This window comes from Penicillium verhagenii, assembly GCF_028828195.1.
Source record: "Penicillium verhagenii strain IBT 33310 chromosome Unknown utg000009l_segment0_segment0, whole genome shotgun sequence".
Classification (NCBI taxonomy): domain Eukaryota; kingdom Fungi; phylum Ascomycota; class Eurotiomycetes; order Eurotiales; family Aspergillaceae; genus Penicillium; species Penicillium verhagenii.
Window position 1 is genome coordinate 2,019,148 of NW_026643173.1, and position 19,864 is coordinate 2,039,011.

Below are 19,864 nucleotides of genomic sequence, written 5' to 3' on the forward strand. Positions count from 1 at the left end.
ATCCTCAGCTAATCAGACGGCAACACACATAATCCCACTTCAAAGCTCTGACTTCTCTTCCTGGCCCAAAGCTTCTACGCTTGCCCATTTATGAATTGACTTGCACTGATTATCATATTCGAAGTCACGATACTTTACTTTACTTGATCACTGCACAACAAATATTCATTCAACAAAATCTTCATCCATACATTCTATGCAGCAGGCTGTACTGGCATCAGGTAAACAGGGTTCCCCCTGAGTGATGCGCGTAGGTACCACTTTCAAATGTTTCGAAGCAAATCGGACCCAGCTTGTAAACTTCCGCCGGGTATCCGCCACGGACGGTCAGCGCTCAAGAGATGGATCCACACTCTACCGAGCCTGGTCCCGTATCTCAACAAAAGCGGTGGCTAGTACACGTCTTTATGAAAATCTTGCCATCTGGGGCCAAGGTCGTGGATAACATCCGCACCCGCGAAATCCGCTATCAGCGCCAATGCATCCCAATAGGTACGACTGCATAGAACTCATGTAAACGTGTTGCATGTGGGGAAAAAAATTTACTCCCTAGATCCTTGAAGCCCTGGACCATGCATGGGATTTGCTGCGTTGTTGTGGACAACCTTGGAACAATCCACAATAATTCCCGCGTTTACTGATAGCCAAGTACTAACTAACCTAGTCGTCAGGCTAAGTTGGGTTATGTGAATGATTCGCATTTGTAAATACTGTCCCGCCGGCCCCTGACATTGGGAACATGTCTTTGTCTTGGATAGGGAAGGGGTCGCGGGTGGGAAATTAGAGGGAACGTGCCCAACCTAAATTCTTCGGGGGTTTGTTTTCGATTCGGGAATATGGAGCGTGGCGTTAATGAGTCGAGGACTAGGGGATATGAAGAAGCGGTATAGATAAGAAAGGTACCGAGTAAGCTTCTTAATACTCATAAGGTTCCCGGAAGTCACCGGAGAAGAATTGCCACATTGGAAATTTTCATGAACGGCAAAACCAAAACAAACCATAAAATCAAGAAACCCGTGGCCAGCATGACGAGAATTGCCAGACTCAATTTTTCTTTTTTTTAGCAAAAACTCTCCTTTCAGTTTCTAAATGCTGTTTCCCCTTAATTTCCCACAATCCGAACAGATCCCGAGAAACTCTACGAGAACCTTATAATTCAATATTGGCCTGAGACCAAATGAGCCCAAATGGGCCTAGTGCTTTTCAGTGGTTCTTTAGAGTGCCTGCAGAAACCCTGCTTCTGCACAGTACTTTTTTCCTGCATAGTCCATTTTAACCTCTTCTTCAACCCCTACTAGTACTTTATATCGATTTCAAATTGAAATAGAAGATTTTGTCCTGAAATCCAGTTCCTGTCTCGTGTGATTCCAAAGTCTAGTCTGGAGTACGGAGTGGAGTAGATCATGCACGTTCCTCAAAACTGTCGATTTGGCGTGCTATACGGAGTACCTGGCCGTGCGGCGGGTCTCAGTTTATCCACCTCAACGTAACACGCTAGGCCATATGAACGACAGTACGGACTACAATCGCTTATGCAGTCCACACGATACAATGGACTAGTACATGCGCCACACAGTTCCTTGGTACCAAATATGAGTTAAATATCTACAGCCCCCTGGCCGCTTGCACACGAGGTAAATCAAACATTGAACGTGCAGAGCGAGCCCAGTCATTCTCCTCTGCTCCTCTGACGTACGAGAGACAATACATCAATCTCCGGGGCCTCAGCTTCACAACCCCGATCATATTCCCTCCAAACCAACCGATATACGCCCATACCCTTACGAAATACAAAATGGATACCCCCTCGCCCAAGAAGGGCGCCGCTGCCGCATTGGCATACCAATATGGAGGAAACGCCAAACCTCCCATTGCCGTCATCCCTGAATCCTGGTACCCTTATATCCAACTTGCTCGCCTCTTCCCCCCAGCCGGCATCTTCTTGATCTACTTCCCCCATCTGTTCGGCCTGTTGCACGCCGCCATCAGAACTCAGGCTCCCCCACTCGCCGTCCAGCAGGCCAACGGCCTGCTGCTAGTCGGCAGCTTCTTCTTCTCCAACGCCATCCACATCTGGAATGATCTCCTCGACGCCGATCTCGACGCCCAAGTCGAACGCACCCGAAACCGCCCTATCCCCCGCGGAGCCGTGTCCAAGCGCGCCGCCTTCATCTTCACCGTATCCCAAACACTCCTTGCCGGTGTCCTGCTGGCTGGATTCCCCGGCGGCTTCATGGAGACCTTGGCGTATGCCCTCCCCAATATCGTCGTTGCCGCCTATTACCCGCTGGCAAAGAGACACACCCACGTCCCGCAGCTGGTGCTGGGCATCTGGCTGGCTTGGGGTACTGTGATGGGTGGGCTTGGACTGGGTCTTTACCCCTACGTCCACGATATCAGTGCGCCGCAGATCGACTGGGCAACTGTGTACCTGGTCTCGGCGTCGCTGATTTGGGCCATTATCTACGATACTCTCTATGCCCAGCAGGATCTGCAGGCTGATAAGAAGGCTGGCATTAAGAGTCTGGCTGTGCTGCTTAATGGCGAGACTAAGCGTTTGCTCTGGCCCCTTCTGGCTGCCATGGCTACCCTGCTTGTCATGTGTGGACGGGCGAGCGAGTTGGGAGCGTTCTACTATGTTGTCAGTGTGGGTGGTGCTGTTGGCTCGCTTTCCTTGATGCTTTTCAAGGTCGATCTCAAGAGCTCGCAGAGCTGCTGGTGGTGGTTTAGCCAGGGCTTCTGGTCTGTCGGTGTGGCTATCAGCGGTGGTTTGTTGGGCGAGTACTACTTGCAGCAGAAGCAGCTGACAAGTCTGTAAGTACTCGGTGGCATGGGATATGGATGGTGCACGGTGGCCGATGGCGTTGCTATCAAAATTGCAAACTGCACGAACCTTCATCTTATATTCTGGCTCTGAGTCACTTGCATGCACGCCTTGTGGACGCTCTTCCATCCATGATACAAACGATATATCTATGACATGTATATACGCACGGAATTTTTGATGTACATACTACGCCGTTGCATTTCAAGGCAAAAAATATTATATGACCTTGCATTATCGGTTATATCTTCCAGTTAGGATTTGAAAAGTATTGAGCATCTGATCGCGTGCGCGACATCTGGATTTACTTTGAACTACATGTACCTCCCACGGGCACGTACTGAGTATTTAGTGAGTAGTAGAGTACCTATCTCATTGATTCAAATGTTCCATTCAAAAGAGAACTTGGAAGTTCCTGCTCGTATTTCCTATCCATTCCTTCAATGTTATATACCCGTCTTGCAAATCAATATTTCGTGTGCGAGAGGAAGGTTGAGAAATCCAAACTATCCCCATGGATATAGACCAAAAAACCATAACGCAGTAGTTGAATTTAGGGCTCTTTTATTTTATTGTGGGAAAGAACATTCAATGTTTGAAACTTTGAGGAATGAAAGGCCGAAATAGCTTATTTTGCTTCTCAATCCGCTACTCTCTCAATTTTTCAACCCAGATTTAGCACTCAACTGTACATAAATCAATCCATCAACATAAAGCATATTTTATGGACCCCTCTGAGGAAATTTGGTTGATTGATAAGCATGAGATATCAGATTCAATGTATTGTTCCAAATGGGCTAATCAAATGATATGAGTGCGCGGGTTTTTTTTTCTTAGCTGAGCATTAAGGGCTCTATGAAGTAGGAAAACGCACCATACATGGTCAAGAACGTAATTCTTCAAGACAAGGGGTTTCAATCGAGTCAATCGAGAGCCGGGATCCATTGAGATCGGTGGCATGTCCAAATTCAATCCACTCTGGCACTTCTCTCCGATGACCCTTACTAACCACTTACTACCCTCGGTGAGGCCTAAAATTGCAGTGGGCGAATAGAATGGGCAGGTAGTGCGGCTACTATTACCAAGCTTGATTTGTGATGCTTCTCTATATCCAAGAAATCAGTGGGGCAAAAAGAATTGTGGCTTTTATGTGTCTAAGTACCGAGTGCATGGATTGGTCAAACGACAGTCTTTCTTTACGCGTGTTCAGGACAGGATTTCAAGGAGTGGATACGGTGAAAGCCGAACGGCAAACCGAACTTGCTAATCTTTGAATTGCCGCGTATTTTTGTGATCGTCAGTGCGGGCCACGGATCGTCAAAACCCTGGTCGGTGATCAATTTGCGGGTATCTAGTATGGTCCATGCTTCGGAGATTTATTTGCTGTAATATGCTAATTCCACATCGAGCCAGGCTCCATAGCTCAATCAAAGCTTCTGTTCAAAATAGCAATTTCATTCATCTTCCTATCAGATACGTACGCAGGTTACCATGGACCCAGCCGACAAACATTGAAACTCCCTTGAACTTTACATCGGCATTCCCTGTAGGTGGGTGTGGGGCAAATGCTTACTTGCAAGGATCACTTGGCAGTGAACATTGACCTTGGAAAAAGAGCAATTATACTCAGATAAAGGAACTGTGAAATGATCGAAATGAAAAGTGATGGAAAGAAGTCTTAAGATTTTCGCTAGCTATGGAATCTAATTTCCTGTTCCGAGCCCAATATCACACAAGTCCAATGTCATAGATTCGAGAATAGCCACATACATCTTTTTTTGTTCCTCGGAAGCTTTCGTGAACTCATTGGAAATGAAAATACCAGCCATCCTCGCTGTCTGAATTGCTAGCTTGGTCTCTTCAGAAACATCCCCTATCTCCTGATAAAGTGTCTTCCAGAATAGTTGGCGGAGTTGAATATGCTGTGGATGAAAGGCCATCCCAGTCATTTTCCGGATGCCTAGAATATTCTCTAGTCCCCAGAGCTGCATGGCAAATGGACCTGGTTCTGCGTCTTTCCAATCAGAAATGCCAGTAAGGTTTCCTGTTTTAGTGTCCACGTGAATGTTGTTTTCAAGGAGGTCCCAGTGGTTGATTACCATAGGATAATCATCTGCAAAAAGAGAGGGGATTCGGGTTTTTAGCTCACTTATGACAGGCTCGAAGTGGCTGGGAAGAACTTTTATCATGCGGTCCAGGGTGCAAAGGTATTTGTTCTGGATCGAGGCTTTGTTGACCTGGGGCATAGATGGCCGATTATTCCACGCATACGAACAAAATCTAAACAAGAAAGGTCTCATTAGTATTTAGATTCGTAAACCTCGAGATGGAATACCGCAAGCCTGCCTACCTAGCAAAGTCCTGTACGGTCATTTTGAGAAGAGCAAAATTCTCAGGCTGGTGGAGAAAGGCGTTCACTTGAAGAAGCACATCTCCAGGAATGTAGTTCATCTTGTAGATCTTCAAGGGGTCTACCTTCTCAGGATATTGTTCGGCAAGATATTCGCAGATAGGCACGAATTGCCCGTAGGTCTTCTGCGCACTTTCTAGAAGCTCGAGATCCAAAATGTTGTCAGGACCACGGAACTGGATAACAGATAAATCCATGCCATCTCCAACTTTCACTGTGTAGCTCTGTCCACCTTGCAAGGGTGCAGGGCTGATACTTCTGCCACCAGAGATAGTAGTAGCAATTTCGTCGCAGATGTTCCTGGTGATTGGGCTATGTTCTTCGAAGAATTCCCCCAGCAAAAACTGCGATAGAGGATGCATGTTGGTTGGGGTTATAAGGTCGGTATCCAAATAGAGTGTTCAAGGCTTGGTCAGATAGGGAACGCAAAATTGAAAATCTCCCGAGATCATCAATGTCCGAACATTCGCTATGTTATGAGGACGATAGTGTGACTCGTGAACTGCATACAAGAAACGTCAGTTTTGGATGGGGAAAGGAAGGAGAAAGAACAGGAAGATCCAGGGGCAGGCCAGAGGATCGTTCAGGCACACCTGCATATTTGCCTGATCAGGCCTATGCACGTGGGCTACCAAGATTTGATTTTCATTCAGCGCCAAACACCAGCCACTCAAACGGTTCAAACCCCATCTCATAGTAGTAGCGACATGGATTTTCCAGAAAGTGCCAAGGCTTCCAAGCTTGTCTGATCTATAGAGTGTGGGCATGTTCAAGTATTACTATCGAAAATTGCTAGTGTCTAATCAATAGAACGTTGGAACACCCATGCATTGGAAATCTCTCGTAGTGAAAACGCTCTATTATTCTATGGTTCATCTGATTCGCTGCTTAAGCCAATTTGCTTTACTAGTAAGTCCAAGTGTTATGCGTCGATCTCGGCAGTACCATGGTACAATCCACAGACGTTGATGAGCGTAAAAAAAAAAAAGCTACAATTGAGATACGCACAGCAACGCCCCCATAAATCATGATGAAGAAGAAAGCCTCAATCTAGATCGCGTGATGTACTTCCTCGTCGCCCTATCGTTTGCATGCGAGCGTCAACGTGCGTGATAAGACATCTTTGATCATGAAGATAGGTGATGCCTAAATCTGATTGACACCGATTATTCATCTTTGTCCCACAATAAGCTTCGGTGAGCCTCTAATAAAGTTTCCAGGGTTCAGGGAAGTCTATGAGGCTGACTAATGGGCGAAATTTTTAATCAGATCCAGGATAAGGTTTATCTGATTGATTAGATAACTTTTTCTCTCCGGCTCTTCCCAAACAGTCTCTACACCACGCGACGAACAAGCATGGATAGATAATACCTGTAACACTTTATCTTGTTCTGCTAGAATTCAATACAGGACTCAATCATTCAAGAGTGAATGTATTCTAGTAGAATGCTGGCCAGCCTTGATGCCGGTCCAGTGGCCAACGTGTGATTTCCATTCTGAGCCTATCAACACGGGAAGATAGCGACTGCCAAGATGATACCCGCTAGAATTTCCCATCTTGACTGGAAAAAATGGATCTTCAGACTTCACCAGGGATCCTCAATTACGACAGGAATGGAAGTACACCGAGAACAGCAGTGGGGTATGTCTCGGCTCAGGGTGATGTTTTGACCTGGATTTTCGTGACGAAGTTTCATCGGAACATTTGAAGTTAAATATGGCACCTCTGTCATCACAGCCCCTCCCTAATATCTGGAAATATTTCTTGCAGATCAGGTCGTGTCAATCTTGCAGAAATCTCTCGCAAGCTGTGAAGGGCGCATATTCTAACCAAACATCAAACGATGGCCGAGTCTAAAGCAGCCAAGGCTGCTGCGAAAGTATTAAGGCAGTCGAACAATGAATGGAGCAACAAATATTTCGCAATTGCTATCGGTGCAATAATGTTTCTCTTTGCTGTGCACTATTGGGCAGGTTTTATCCAGGCTCGATACGGTCCAAAGAAAATATATCCTGTGTTGATTCGGACTTACAGGTATGTGCATTCCTTGATTCCCTTGATTTGGTAAGCTGAATACTAACACTTTCAATGTTGGGAAATAATAGACGAATCGGACACTTTCTGTCTACGAGCTCAATTTTCGGGACAAGAATAGAACGTTTGCTTCTGTATATTGTATATTGGGCTATCAACTTGATCCTCGCCCTGACAAATGTTGACCTTACTCAAATCACATATGTAAGAGCTTGGAGCTTTTTCCAGGATATCTGCTCTTGTTAACCAATCTTTAGGTTGCGAAACGATTCGGCTGGTTCGTGCCGTTGAATACATACATGCCGTTCCTCGGATATTCAAAACTAACCTTGATAATTTCAATAATAGGATTTCTGTCGCGAACTTGGTGCTCTTAGTCTTTCTGGCACTGAAAAACACTCCTCTTGCTCCCTTAACAGGAAATTCCTATGAGAAGCTTCGCCCACTCCACAAAGTCGCTGGTTATACTTGTATCTTCACAAGCGTCTTGCATGGTATAGTATACCTATCTGCATGGGGAGAGACTGGAAAATTGGCCACAATGAGCGAACGAAAAGATTATGCTGGTGCCATTGCAGGTACAGCCATGGTTATCATTGCCTTTTCAACTATCACCTACTTCACACGGAGATATTATGAGCGTGAGTCATTCGAACGACCATTCTTATAGCATACGTTGCTTACAGTGAGTAGTGTTCTACATGTTGCATATCATAATGTTTGCCTTGATTATAATCACCGTTGGAATGCATCGCCCGGACTTCTCAAGCTCGACTGTGATTATCGTGATATTCACTGCCTGTCTCTGGGTGATGGATCGTATTATCCGCGGCGCAAAGATAGTCTGGAACAGCTTTGGAAATTCCGCAACTATCACAGCGTTACCAAATGAGGCTGTTCGGGTAAGATTGAACCGCCGTATGCGAGCTTCTCCAGGATCCCATGCATTCTTGTGGGTTCCTGCGATTCGTTGGGTTGAGAGCCACCCGTTCACTCTGCTCTCATCAACGCCGTCTGAGTTTGTAATCCGAGTGTATGATGGATTTACACGTGACTTATACAAAGCTGCTCAACATGCACCAGGGAAGTCCCTACGCTGTTCTGTAGACGGTCCATATGGAGAAGCGCCTGACTTTAAGATCTTCGATAAAGTCATTCTAATTGCCGGGGGCAGTGGTGCCAGTTTCACATTTGCTATTGCATTGGACCTTATCGAGACATCTACCAAAAAGGTCAAGTCGATTGATTTTATTTGGGTAGTAAGGCATCATGGTAAGTCTTATTTACAATCATATTTAAATTTCACTGTCCATTGCAGAAACTCACCACTTTTCAATCTTCCAGAGAGTCTCGAGTGGTTTTCTCAAGAGCTGAAACGTCTTCACTCCTGCCCGGATGTGAATTTGATCATCCACATCACCGGACCCTTTGACCTATCTGGTTTATCATCGCCCACAGTGGCAGGTTCCATCTTAGAAAAAGTCTCAGTCAAGGACGACATAACCCAAACTGTCCCCTGTCCGATAATTGCAACAAATGACCTTGAGAAGGGTCATTTAAGCGATTCTGGAATAAATTTATATTCCTCGACAAACTACATTCGACCTGGACGTCCGGACATTGCTAGTGTTATCAATGAGGCTGCTACTTCACATGGTAGCCCAGATGACCGTGTTATCGTTGGTGCCTGTGGTCCTAAAGAGCTTATTAGTACAACACGAAACGCTGTTAATAATGACCTGCGTAATGAACGATTAGCAGTCACATTCTATAGTGAGGTAAGATACATAGCGAGAGTACCGAATAGCAAGGGAATTGACTAACAAGATATATCTAGGAATTCGAATGGTAACACTCACCACTTGTCAACATTAAAGGTAACGTTGGAATGATATGAGGGCTTCGTAAAAGAATTTTTTTTTGAGAAAATTCCCCTGTCAAATTAAATAACAGCCAAAGAGATATGAAAGATGCGACTTACACGATTATAAGTAGTTTAACATGTCGCCGAGGTTTTTACCCTAAATATGATCGGAGTAGCATACATGTACGTAGTCCCGTGGTGGATTATATTCGAATTTAAGCTAAGTTCAAAAGACGGCGATGAAGGATATTTTGTGTTTTTACTGCTTTGATTTACTAAGCCAAATATAGATAATTAATTGTTACTTCCTATTTCGGACGCCGCAGGCTGTAAGAGACTACTGCAGAGCAAGTACAAATGGTTATCCCCAACTAAAATATTCATCTCTTTTTCATATCTCTTTATCACTCAGCCCAAACACGTCGCATCTTGCCAACCAATTTGATCATCATGGAGCGAGTAAAGAGAATCTTCTTTGACCTAGCCTCATCGAAGGCTCAAATTCGAGATGAACTAGAAAAGCTACCAGTCGGTTCCGCACATCCATTCGGCCCCGAGCACCTTCTCCTTTGCCGCACAGATGATGGGATTGATGAAATCGATATCGCATCCTACCTTGACAGCTACTTTTTTAATCCTGTTGATCTGGGTGTAATGGGCGAAGTTCTTTTGAAGCGAATGGCCGGCTTCAAGTCGGAGTTGGGTATGTCTCCCCTTCCAATCTTTCTGGTTTGAAGCTAAATTCAGCAGAGGGTCTCACGGACTATCTCATCCTTCAAGCCCCATCTTTATCGTTCAAGCTCCCGATTGTGTCGGGAAAAATCGCCATCTTGGCTATCTCGGAAACAACCCCGGTCTACTTCGATTTTTGTCTCGCAGATGCATCGTACAACACATGCTGTTACCGCTCAAAAACAACATTCCCAGGAATCACCCATAGTGGCGATATTTACACCTTCAACTCTGGGGTGGAAAACCTCTTGGATTATGTCCGGATGGATAAGGAATCTCTCACAGATAAAGAGATCTGCGTGTTTATATCTGGCTTTGTGTATAACCAGATAGCTTACTATCGAGGTGCTAACCCTGCCTTGCTGGTTGCCGACCATGCGAATAAGGTAATTCTATAACCGCTACCTACCCCTTTGAGACATTGAATAACATGATAGCAGGTGCTTTATATCATCCCCGTACCATTGGATCGAGCAACAGTTGGGAACGCAACTATTTGTTGCCCACTGGTGGTGAAGCGCGATGGAGACTCCCTTATCTGTTCGATACTACCAAAAGCAACGACAGATAATGATGTGACATGCAGGAGTGACAGGCTAGTAAGTCCTTGCTTCCCAGGAGCGGTGAAACGCGCCAACTTCACCATCTCTGCTTCAATTGATATACAAAGTAAGTGTCGATAGTAGAAAATGGCGTGCCAGTTGTTTGGGAGGAAGCCGAGGATACTATAACAAGACTAATAAGAGGTCTTTTTGTCAATTTGCTAACAATAGGGTCAGGTGTCCGTCCTCTTAGCATGGTCTGGCAGTTATTCAGTGTTGATTCGTCATATGTCATCCCCACAACCGATCTTGAATGGCGTTGGTATGAAACAGCTGTTGCTTTATGCCCTTACACAGGCTGGCCCCTTGAGCCACTTTATATAAATCTGGCGCGCTTTCTTGACAAGGTTATCGTCCGCGCATGTGTGGTTTCCAAGTCTGACAAAGTGGGTAGACTTAAAAGAGACCGAAAAGCTGAGATGATCAGATCTCACAAGCTCCGAAACATTGAGCTCGGTCACTATCGCACCATCATTACTGTGCTGATGCGAATATTTGACGTGGAGAATGTGCATGTGGACATCGCAGCCATCACTACTCGTCTACTGGATCATTTACCAAGGAGATTAAAGAGACTGAGTAGCGATTATCCAAGGATAATCAGTTACCTTGAGTATCTTGCTAAGGGAGGTTGGCGAACTCCTAAAGAGGATCAGTTTATTGCCAACATTTACATATTGCGCTCGGGTTGCTTTGGCGAGCTCAAGAATAATGTATTAGAGGCTCACGAAAGGGAAGAATGGTCAAAGATGAAGGAATTCTGTCAAGAAATTGTGGACAAACGCAATTCTCTCGCTTCCTTTTGGCGTGTCAAAGCTAAATCCTTGAAAGTTCAAAACTTCGAAGTCTACAAAGCCCTTCTACACCAGGAATTCGGAGAAAATATTGGTATGCTTACTATGTGCAGAAATTGGCAACTCATTAAGCAAGTCCAGGGTGATGCAGAGAGATTGCGCGCTCCTTGGCAAGTCGGGCAGAAGGGAGAGTCCGCCAATGAAGTTGAGCCTCGTAATGAGGAATTTATCCAAGCGGTTTTGACAGGAGAAAACTCAGAGTTGTTCGAGATGTCAGATATTGAGATACCTGGTGATGGGTTGAATTTCGAATCGATAAAAGATCTCAGCCTGGCTGCGATTATGAGCACGGATATGGATATCTCCTCTGAGGATGCTTGCTATTTGATGAATATTCCAGTCCAAACGATGCGCGTTTTCATCAAGGCCCTTGTCCCGGAATTTGTCTGGGAGGATCTGGGGAAGAACTTTAAAAAGACTATGCAGCATTTGTTAGCTCTGCCTGCCACAAATCAGGTGAATAGTCGGCCTAGTGAGGCTCTTTTGGGACTGGGGGAGAGCAGGAAGCTGTAGATTTAAGGTGCATGATAGCACTGATTTCACTTCGAATGTTGAATTTGTTAAGAGGTTTCGGAGATTATGCCAGGGTTTACATATTATATTAAGAGTCAAGAACATTATTTAGAGACCAGCCTTGATAAATGTTCAGTATTTCAAAAACAAAATTTTAACTTCCTTAGATGTTGTATATAATAATTTCAAAAGCTGCTAGCATTGCAGTAGTTGAGAAGAGTCCCTAATCGGCTTGAAATCCTTCCGGTTCGGAGAGATCCTCATCGGGAACATTTATACTACGCTAATCGGCATTCGGAGCCTTGTCGGACTAACTCGGCGGGTTTAGTTATGATATCCTGAATTAATGTAGCAATTGATTGAGAATCATTGGATTACGTGCATTGATGATCAATTGATGATCAATTTCATTTGGTCTAACTTATAAGTAGGACATGTATTGCAGAGTTCCCAGATAATTTGTTTCTCATCAAACCAGTTGACATCCAGATGTGAAGTGCTCTCACAACTACATCCTTGGCACCTACTACTACTTGACTCATTGAATTTCGAGACATCCATACCCAACGACACCGTATATCCAGATAAACATGTCCTTGATTACAAGACCGCCCCTCCATCCTGACCTATCCAATGCCCACAATCAACTTCCCAAGGACGATGAGATCAGCACGCCCGAACAAATTGCCAATCGCCGCAAAGCCCTCGACTTCACATTAGAATATACACTCCGAGGCCGAGAAACAACCATCTCCCACAAGGAGACAGAGTTCACCGGGCCAGCCGGTCAACTGAAAGTGTCAATCTTCCGTCCAAAGCAAAAGCAGACAAAACAACCAAAGACCCCAGGAATCCTCTACATACACGGCGGCGGCCACATATCCGGAAGCCGTTTCCTGGGCATCGACAGCGCCCTCGACTGGGTAGAAGAGTTCGGCGCCGTGCTCGTCTCAGCCGACTATCGTCTCGCGCCTGAACATCCCCAGCCAGCCCAAGTAGAAGACAGCTTCGCAGCGCTGAACTGGATGAGCGCACACAGCCAGGAGCTTGGATTCGATCGCGATCAGATCATTGTATGTGGCGGGTCGGCTGGGGGCAATCTCGCTGCTGGCGTCGTTCTGTTAGCGCGTGATCGATCCGGGCCGCAGATCCGCGGCCAGCTGTTGATGTACCCGTGGTTGGATGATAGTAACTCTACCAACTCGATGATGCAGTTTGCGGACCTGCCGCCGTGGACGAGATCGAATAGCCTTGATGCGTGTAACTATGCTTTGGGTGTTGATCGGGAGCAGGCGACTATTTATACTGTTCCGTCGCGGGCGGAGGATCTCGGGGGCTTGCCGCCGACTTGGATTGATGTTGGTGATGCGGATGTGTTTCGGGATGAGAGTGTTGAGTATGCGTCTAGGTTGTGGAAGGCGGGTGTGTCGACTGAGTTGCATGTGTGGCCTGGGTGTTGGCATGGGTTTGATACCTTTGCCCCGGACGCCCCGATTAGCCGGCGGGCGAGATTGGGGCGAAGTGAATGGGTGCGTAGTTTGATGGACAACCAAGGTTAGAAGAGACGGATTCGTTGAAATCCAGTTAGATGCGATTGAAAAAGGCCCTTTGTTAATAAAAAATCTCGTTCTATATTATTCATTCGTCTCGAAATCTACGTTCAATTGCATCCTTGACCAACATTTTGAAGTAAAGAGAAATAATTTGGCGACCTACTCAGACAATATGTACACGCCATGTCTCCGTTGATGGCGTCCAACGAACTGCCACACGAATTGGCATTTAAAAAAAGGGAAAAAAGCAGTGTATGGGTTACGTAAAACAGTCTTTTCAATTGCGGCCCTCCAAGAAGCCCGAAACGAAGTTGCGCGGTAGTCGGGCGCCAGGGTCTTCTTCGGCGCGGAAGTACTTCATAACGTGAGACAGCTGCTTCCAGTAGTTAAGGGTTTCCTGCATCAATGTTAGCACTAAAACTACTCGGAATGACTCTGGAGCTAGGGAATCCAATAAGTGGAGATGCAAACATAGGTGCGAGACACAAGCCATATGCGTTCATTCCCGGTTGCATGACTTCTCTGCAATTGAATCCCTAGCTCCTTCCTCTTGTTTTCTTGACTGACCTGGAACTCAGCGTGGCTCTGGTAGAGCAGAACATCAATGACGCTCAACTGGCTGACGTAGCGGTGCTTCTCAAATTCCTGGCGAATCTTGGTACGGATGACGGACACGGGCATGTTCAAAGAGTACATGGTCTGGATTTCGGGGGACTGTAGTTTGTCGAGGTATCATGTTAGCTGGCATTGTTCAACATGAGATCGTGCTGACCATATCTCCCGCAACGATTGGTCGGGACGTGGGTCTGGGTATCTGGGGTAAACTGACGGCGCGCAACCACTCCCGGTAAGACTTAAGGACTCGGAACTTCGCATCGTTCAAGTTCAGAGCTGAGAAAAGCTAGTTAGTAAACTGCACTCGTTCCTGGGCTTCAATTGCAGGAGACCGCTCGCGGGCGATCGGAACTCCTCGGGGAGATCGCCAAGGGAGGGCACATACAGGAACGCGTCCGTTGCGCAAGGTAGGTAGGGTTGATGGTCATGTTGGCGAGTCTCTGAGTGTCCCCTCAATCCAGTGAGAGCACAATCTCTGGCGTCGAAAAAGAGAGAATTGAACTGTCGCTGGTGAGCTCTGGTGGGACGGAGGTTTCGTAGTCGAGGTTGAGTGGTGGCCCGGGCGTCTCACCGCCTTCCCCTTCTAAAATTTTCCTACAACTTTTTTTAGATTTGAAGATTGAACTGCGAGTTTCAATCCAAGATTGCTGCTTTTTGTTAACCGCTTGCACTTTTGGCCGTTGATTCTTTATAGGATCTCAATTCGGCGTGACTGTGCTGATTCTAGTTTCTCCTCCGAATTTCTGATTTTCATCCCACAATACGCTATCGCCTTTGGCGCATTTCCATCTCAAGTCAACTTAACCGTTAAACGTTCCTCACGCTCCTCAAAATGGCTCCTACCAAGCCTTCTTCCAAGGGCGCCTCCTCCGGTGGTGCTAAGGGTGGTGCTAAGGGCTCTAAGCCCTCATCTATGTCCTCCTCATCGCGCGTGAGCAAGTCTAAGAATGTCAAGCGTCCCCCGCCGAAGGAAGTCAAGGCCAAGGCGCGCACCGAGAAGGAAAACTTGAAGAAGAAGAAGAAGCGTGTCTACACAGAGGCTGAGCTCAACCTGCCCGAGTTAAATACCATCACACCGGTTGGTGTCATAAAGCCCAAGGGCAAGAAGAAGGGAAAGACCTTTGTTGATGATCAGGTACGCCACTCTCCTAACTTTCCCGGACTACATGGGATTTTGTGACTAACGGATTGCTACAGGAGGGTATGATGACCATTCTTGCTATGGTCAATGCCGAGAAGGACGGTCAAATCGAGTCTAAGATGATGAAGGCACGCAAGTTGGAGGAGATTCGGGAGGCCAGACACAAGGAGATGGAGGCCCGACAGGCACAGAAGTCCAAGAAGTTGGAGGCAGTCAAGGACTCTATTCGCAACGACAAGAAGAAGGGCAAGGGTGGTGACGATAAGTCAAGCGATGCCTCAGCGTCCAAATCAAAGGGCTCGAAGTCCTCAAAGCCAAACCGGAAAAGTGTTTCTTTTGCTTAAGGGAAATGTTGTCTATACCATTATTGTACCTAGACTGGGCTCGGCGTTTGTACGGGGGTTTTATCTTTACATCTGTCGGATCCAAAATATTGTGAATACTAGCTAGCGTTGATCATATTAAAGGAGTTCCTCCGAAGATTGATGCATGTGAATTCATGTATGAAAATTTCATGGATTAACCGATTTTTTCTCAAGAAAGATCTCTATAGATGGGCATGTATGAAGTTAGGTGTAGTCTATGGTGAAATTAGAGAATCTATGTATATCCGAAATCTATCAATCGTCGCAATCACGTCTGCTGATGCGTGTATCACTCGATATGCACTTAAATTTGCAGCTCCAACTTCATGTCAAGCCTGCGGCGCAGAGTGCTATATTCGGGCTTAGGTGCCAGGTCATCATCTTTACCCAAGCCGGGGTGGTTTGCAATTCGTCCAGGTAGCCTCTCCGGGTGCTCTACTACTCCGGGGCTATTGGGGTCAATTTCTTTGGCCATCTTATTCAAGAAGTTGTTCACCTGTTCGAGGCAATCAGTATATCTGGTCGCCATATTAATTCGAGTTTCGACAACTTACTGGCTTAACAAACCACCGAGATCCACCAAGTTCAAACCAACCTAGATGACCACCCCATGAGGTGGTCATCATGACTCCATATGGGGTCTGGGTCATTTCTTGGAATGGCAATGCCTCGCGTGAAGCAATCTGGTTATTGTTAGTACATACTTGCACAGAAGATACAGTTCGTAGCTTACAGGATCATCTTCTGCCTGGATACACATAAATGGGATACGAATATTAAGCATCATATCCGTCGATGCTGCGTCACGGTAGTATGCGCCTTCGGTAGGATAACCCCAAGTCGGGCATTGCAAGGCTCTGAACTGTCACATTAGAAAGGAAACATAGAGAGGTAAGGCGCATCCTTACCGATCAAATTCATGCAAGTAAGTGGTGTTCCTCACAGCCTCAATATCGACACGCGGGTTGTGAGAGATTTGGTCAACGTGTCTATTATTCCATCAGTTCAACTGTGGTCATACTTGTTTCAGGAGGTGACTGACTGTTCAAATAGCGTTTTCATACTAGTCCCCATGGTCTTGCTGTATACTTCCCGGCCGATCCAGGTCTGCTGCAGGGTAGCTGAGCTGATATCCAAGTTCCATGGACTGGCACAGATCACAGCTGCTTTGATTTCACAATCATCGCCTTCCTCTCCGAGATACTATGATATGTTAGCATATATATTTCGTGCATCATGATTTTTGAGGTAGGTACGTACATTGGCGAGAATGTTAGCCCCAAGTGAGAAACCGATAGCATAGAGTGGGCGATTAGGGAATGTCTTGCGAAGCCACTTCACAGACTGACGGACATCCCAGGTTGCTCTCGCATTGTAGAGAACACCCGTGCTAATTTTTGTATGCGAACAACCTCTTGAGTTGACCACACAAGCTTCCCACGAGCCATCCTCAACAAGGGGCTTTAGGACGCTTCGCAGGTAAATTTCATGAGAACCACCACTCAAGCCATGCAGAACGACCAGCATCGGTTTGGTGTCATCCGATGGAAGATCGGCGACTTCGGCCTGAGAATAGAAAGATGTGCGAGGCGGCAGGCCAGAGGGCTGTGTATACTTCCTCTCCTTGTCAGTCAGCTCACCCTCGGCAGGCATGTCATAGGGCTTTACGACAAAGTCGATCGCATATTGTCCCGTGAACATCGGAGTTTCTGATTCGAACATCTTCCGCTTATAGTAAACCGGAACATTATCATGTTTCAACACGGTCCAGCCGGTCTGCAGGTGGCCGTTGAAGAGCAACGGATTGAGATGACAGGTGTCAGGAGTCGCATCGCGGCAGATATCCACGAGGGAAGTTTGTTCTTTAGCGCCTGATTTCCCGACCCTGGATAACAGAAGGTTATTGTCCTTGGCGTGATAAAAGGAGATCCGACCGCTTGGGCGAACCCATGACAGGGGCCCCATGGCTGAATAACCCGATAAGAGAACGATTAGTTAGAGAAAATGATATTCAAAAGAAGCGCTGATCAAAATTCAGACAAGGACTGTCGGCGCGAGTATCAAGTTTAATTGCAGATGAATAAATGAGTCGCAAAAAAAAAAAAAAAAAAAAAAGGAACTGATGCAAATAGATCTTTTCAGCACTTGAGAACTTGATTTTTTTTTTCTATCGGAGTCTCTCAATTTGATTACGCCTGACGCCTGATAAGGAAAGAACCTCGGCTGAAAATGCATGCATGAGTCATGTGATATATGCATCATGAGTCAGCCGTGCTTGCCTAATCTGGTAAGGTGCATAGATATGCACGATATGCATAGATCAGGCATCTTCAGGCGTGGGGGTGTCATGGGATTCGGCCTAAGAGTATTTCGTCATTTGACAAGGTCATCATTGAATGCGCATGGATGCGGAGAATAATCTCCTGGAAATAGGAAAACATTCCTTGGCCTAAAAATACAGAAGTGATGATGCGATGATGCTTAATGCGGCAAACCTCTTTCCGCTTGCGGCGACACTCTAGCTTTGAGCGGCGAAAAATAGTGGGCTTTTTAAACCCTTGGACAATAGGATTGTACATATGTGAGACTTATTCCGGCTTTGTAAATTCAGGGACAAATAACACAGAAAAAAAGACAAAAAGGAGAAAAAGGAGTAAAGTAAACAAAAGACGGTTCTGAGGGTTAGGCTGCATCAGGGATCATCAGACGGGTTTGATCTTGTCAGCCCTATACTAACCATATGTAATGCTGATAACATGGGGCCCGCAAGCTTCTATAGTCCAATCCCATGGTCCGTTTTCGTGCAACTTTATCAACTCCGAAGTTCTTCTTTTAAGGTCAACAGATCCAACTGGTTTTTTATTTTATTTTCCTTTTTCCTTTTTCCTCTTGAAAGGCGCTGCCCTATTGTCTCGTCACACGATACATGTCGTTTTTACACCATGGTAGTTCAGCGCACTACACTGACGATCCATCATTCAGCGTTATAATAAGTCACCAAATATCTCATACGACCAGATATCACAGATATTAAAAACCCCCTCGAAAGGCCCTCGTCCAAGTGCTCTGAGCTTTGATACAGTCATCATTCATGGCTTTGATTTTGTCTTCCTCTGGAATGCCAGACCGCTTTGTACGAGCAACCAACAAGTTCAAACTTCTTATGAAAATGACGACCTGGCCGGCAACTCGTTCACGGAGGCAGCAAAAGGCGGAAGGAGGTCACTCATATCTGATGGAACTGCCAACCGAGCTATTACTGGAAATTATTTCCCACTTGACTCTGATTCCAGAAGCCGCCCTTGCCTTAACCTGCAAGCGCATGTTCGCCATCTCTGGCGACATTCTATCTTCAAAATCATTACGATTTACTCGTGACTTTGCGCCCCTCTTTCACCATTACCGTAACGGCCACAACTTTGTTACTCCACGATGGCAGTTTATGACCTTGCTGGAGGATTCTCGTTGGAGACTGTGCTCCAAATGCTTGAAATTGCACCCTCGATCCGCCTTCTCATCCAGGGAACTAAGGCACAAGCCCGATAATCGCACATGTAACTTGGGAGAGTTAGCAGGCATTGTCGATCTATGTCCATGCAAGAAACTGACATTCCGCGACAAATTGGACCTTGCGGATAACTTGCGAATACGAAATGCCACGCTAGATGCTCTGGGAACCGAATATGGAAGTACAGCCTCAACCCGATACTGTTGGCACACATGCACTGAGGATTATGGTCCAACGGAGCTTAAAGTGTCACTTTTCCCTGAGCTCAATGAGGAGGATGAATTAGTCATGCGCACAGAGTACCAACTCACTACCGAATCGGGCCAGGTGGGCAAGGAGGAATACATGACCCCTCGCTTCGGCTGCGCTCACCGATCTGTCGATCTCTGGCTCTCCAGTGTCTATCAGTCAACCATATGCCGACTCTTCGACACATTATGCACCTCCTGTCGACGGATCTCGGTTTGCGCCAGCTGCAATACCACCCTGAGGTGTTCTCGAAAACATCCATTTCAAACGGAAACATCGGGCAATGTGACGTATTACTTCTATACTCAAAGGTCCCTGGGAGGTACTGCATCGGAGCCTGATTCTGCCTGGGCTGCTCAGAGAATCCATCCAGCCGAACAATCCATAAGCGTGGAGAATTGCAATGAGCTCTGTCCCTGGACGGTGCGAGAACATCCCCCTCTCACTTACACGCCAAGTATAAGTGAAGAAGTCCTATCGCCAGCCACAGATGAGCATCCCATGGACTCATTGTATTCGTCAATTCGCATGTTATGAAGTATTTCTTTTTTTTTTGTCATGGCGTTAGTGCGTGGAGCATCATGGATCTTTTTGAAGCC

At 46.1% G+C, this 19,864-nt stretch overlaps 10 protein-coding genes across 10 annotated transcripts; 7 read left to right on the plus strand and 3 right to left on the minus strand.

The window, feature by feature from the left end:
• Positions 1–1,795: 1,795 nt before the first annotated feature.
• Positions 1,796–2,818, plus strand: N7466_009808 (4-hydroxybenzoate octaprenyltransferase; the record flags this gene model as incomplete). The annotated part of the gene is made up of 1 exon (XM_057169197.1): positions 1,796–2,818. One exon carries the CDS (start codon positions 1,796–1,798, stop codon positions 2,816–2,818), a length of 1,023 nt encoding a protein of 340 aa, XP_057017903.1.
• A 1,709-nt stretch (positions 2,819–4,527) lies between these two features.
• Positions 4,528–5,596, minus strand: N7466_009809 (Protein kinase-like protein; the record flags this gene model as incomplete). Its single annotated transcript, XM_057169198.1, has 2 exons — positions 4,528–5,104; positions 5,175–5,596. The coding sequence occupies 2 exons, from the start codon at positions 5,594–5,596 to the stop codon at positions 4,528–4,530; spliced, it is 999 nt and encodes a 332-aa protein (XP_057017904.1).
• A 1,482-nt stretch (positions 5,597–7,078) lies between these two features.
• On the plus strand, positions 7,079–9,121 carry N7466_009810 (uncharacterized protein; the record flags this gene model as incomplete). The annotated part of the gene is made up of 7 exons (XM_057169199.1): positions 7,079–7,269; positions 7,341–7,473; positions 7,527–7,546; positions 7,618–7,910; positions 7,963–8,541; positions 8,614–9,047; positions 9,107–9,121. 7 exons carry the CDS (start codon positions 7,079–7,081, stop codon positions 9,119–9,121), a joined length of 1,665 nt encoding a protein of 554 aa, XP_057017905.1.
• A 462-nt stretch (positions 9,122–9,583) lies between these two features.
• Positions 9,584–9,868, plus strand: N7466_009811 (uncharacterized protein; the record flags this gene model as incomplete). The annotated part of the gene is made up of 1 exon (XM_057169200.1): positions 9,584–9,868. One exon carries the CDS (start codon positions 9,584–9,586, stop codon positions 9,866–9,868), a length of 285 nt encoding a protein of 94 aa, XP_057017906.1.
• Positions 9,869–10,661: 793 nt separating this feature from the next.
• Positions 10,662–11,834, plus strand: N7466_009812 (uncharacterized protein; the record flags this gene model as incomplete). Its single annotated transcript, XM_057169201.1, has 1 exon — positions 10,662–11,834. The coding sequence occupies one exon, from the start codon at positions 10,662–10,664 to the stop codon at positions 11,832–11,834; it is 1,173 nt and encodes a 390-aa protein (XP_057017907.1).
• Positions 11,835–12,424: 590 nt separating this feature from the next.
• Positions 12,425–13,393, plus strand: N7466_009813 (alpha/beta hydrolase; the record flags this gene model as incomplete). The annotated part of the gene is made up of 1 exon (XM_057169202.1): positions 12,425–13,393. The coding sequence occupies one exon, from the start codon at positions 12,425–12,427 to the stop codon at positions 13,391–13,393; it is 969 nt and encodes a 322-aa protein (XP_057017908.1).
• Positions 13,394–13,664: 271 nt separating this feature from the next.
• Positions 13,665–14,430, minus strand: N7466_009814 (NADH dehydrogenase [ubiquinone] 1 alpha subcomplex subunit 6; the record flags this gene model as incomplete). Its single annotated transcript, XM_057169203.1, has 4 exons — positions 13,665–13,784; positions 13,955–14,101; positions 14,160–14,278; positions 14,388–14,430. The coding sequence occupies 4 exons, from the start codon at positions 14,428–14,430 to the stop codon at positions 13,665–13,667; spliced, it is 429 nt and encodes a 142-aa protein (XP_057017909.1).
• Positions 14,431–14,834: 404 nt separating this feature from the next.
• Positions 14,835–15,487, plus strand: loc1 (the record flags this gene model as incomplete). The annotated part of the gene is made up of 2 exons (XM_057169204.1): positions 14,835–15,137; positions 15,200–15,487. The coding sequence occupies 2 exons, from the start codon at positions 14,835–14,837 to the stop codon at positions 15,485–15,487; spliced, it is 591 nt and encodes a 196-aa protein (XP_057017910.1).
• Positions 15,488–15,812: 325 nt separating this feature from the next.
• Positions 15,813–17,473, minus strand: N7466_009816 (putative hydrolase, alpha/beta fold family; the record flags this gene model as incomplete). Its single annotated transcript, XM_057169205.1, has 6 exons — positions 15,813–16,004; positions 16,063–16,191; positions 16,242–16,365; positions 16,417–16,497; positions 16,551–16,711; positions 16,769–17,473. 6 exons carry the CDS (start codon positions 17,471–17,473, stop codon positions 15,813–15,815), a joined length of 1,392 nt encoding a protein of 463 aa, XP_057017911.1.
• Positions 17,474–18,599: 1,126 nt separating this feature from the next.
• N7466_009817 (uncharacterized protein) lies at positions 18,600–19,802 on the plus strand (the record flags this gene model as incomplete). Its single annotated transcript, XM_057169206.1, has 1 exon — positions 18,600–19,802. One exon carries the CDS (start codon positions 18,600–18,602, stop codon positions 19,800–19,802), a length of 1,203 nt encoding a protein of 400 aa, XP_057017912.1.
• Between the last annotated feature and the right edge of the window lie 62 nt (positions 19,803–19,864).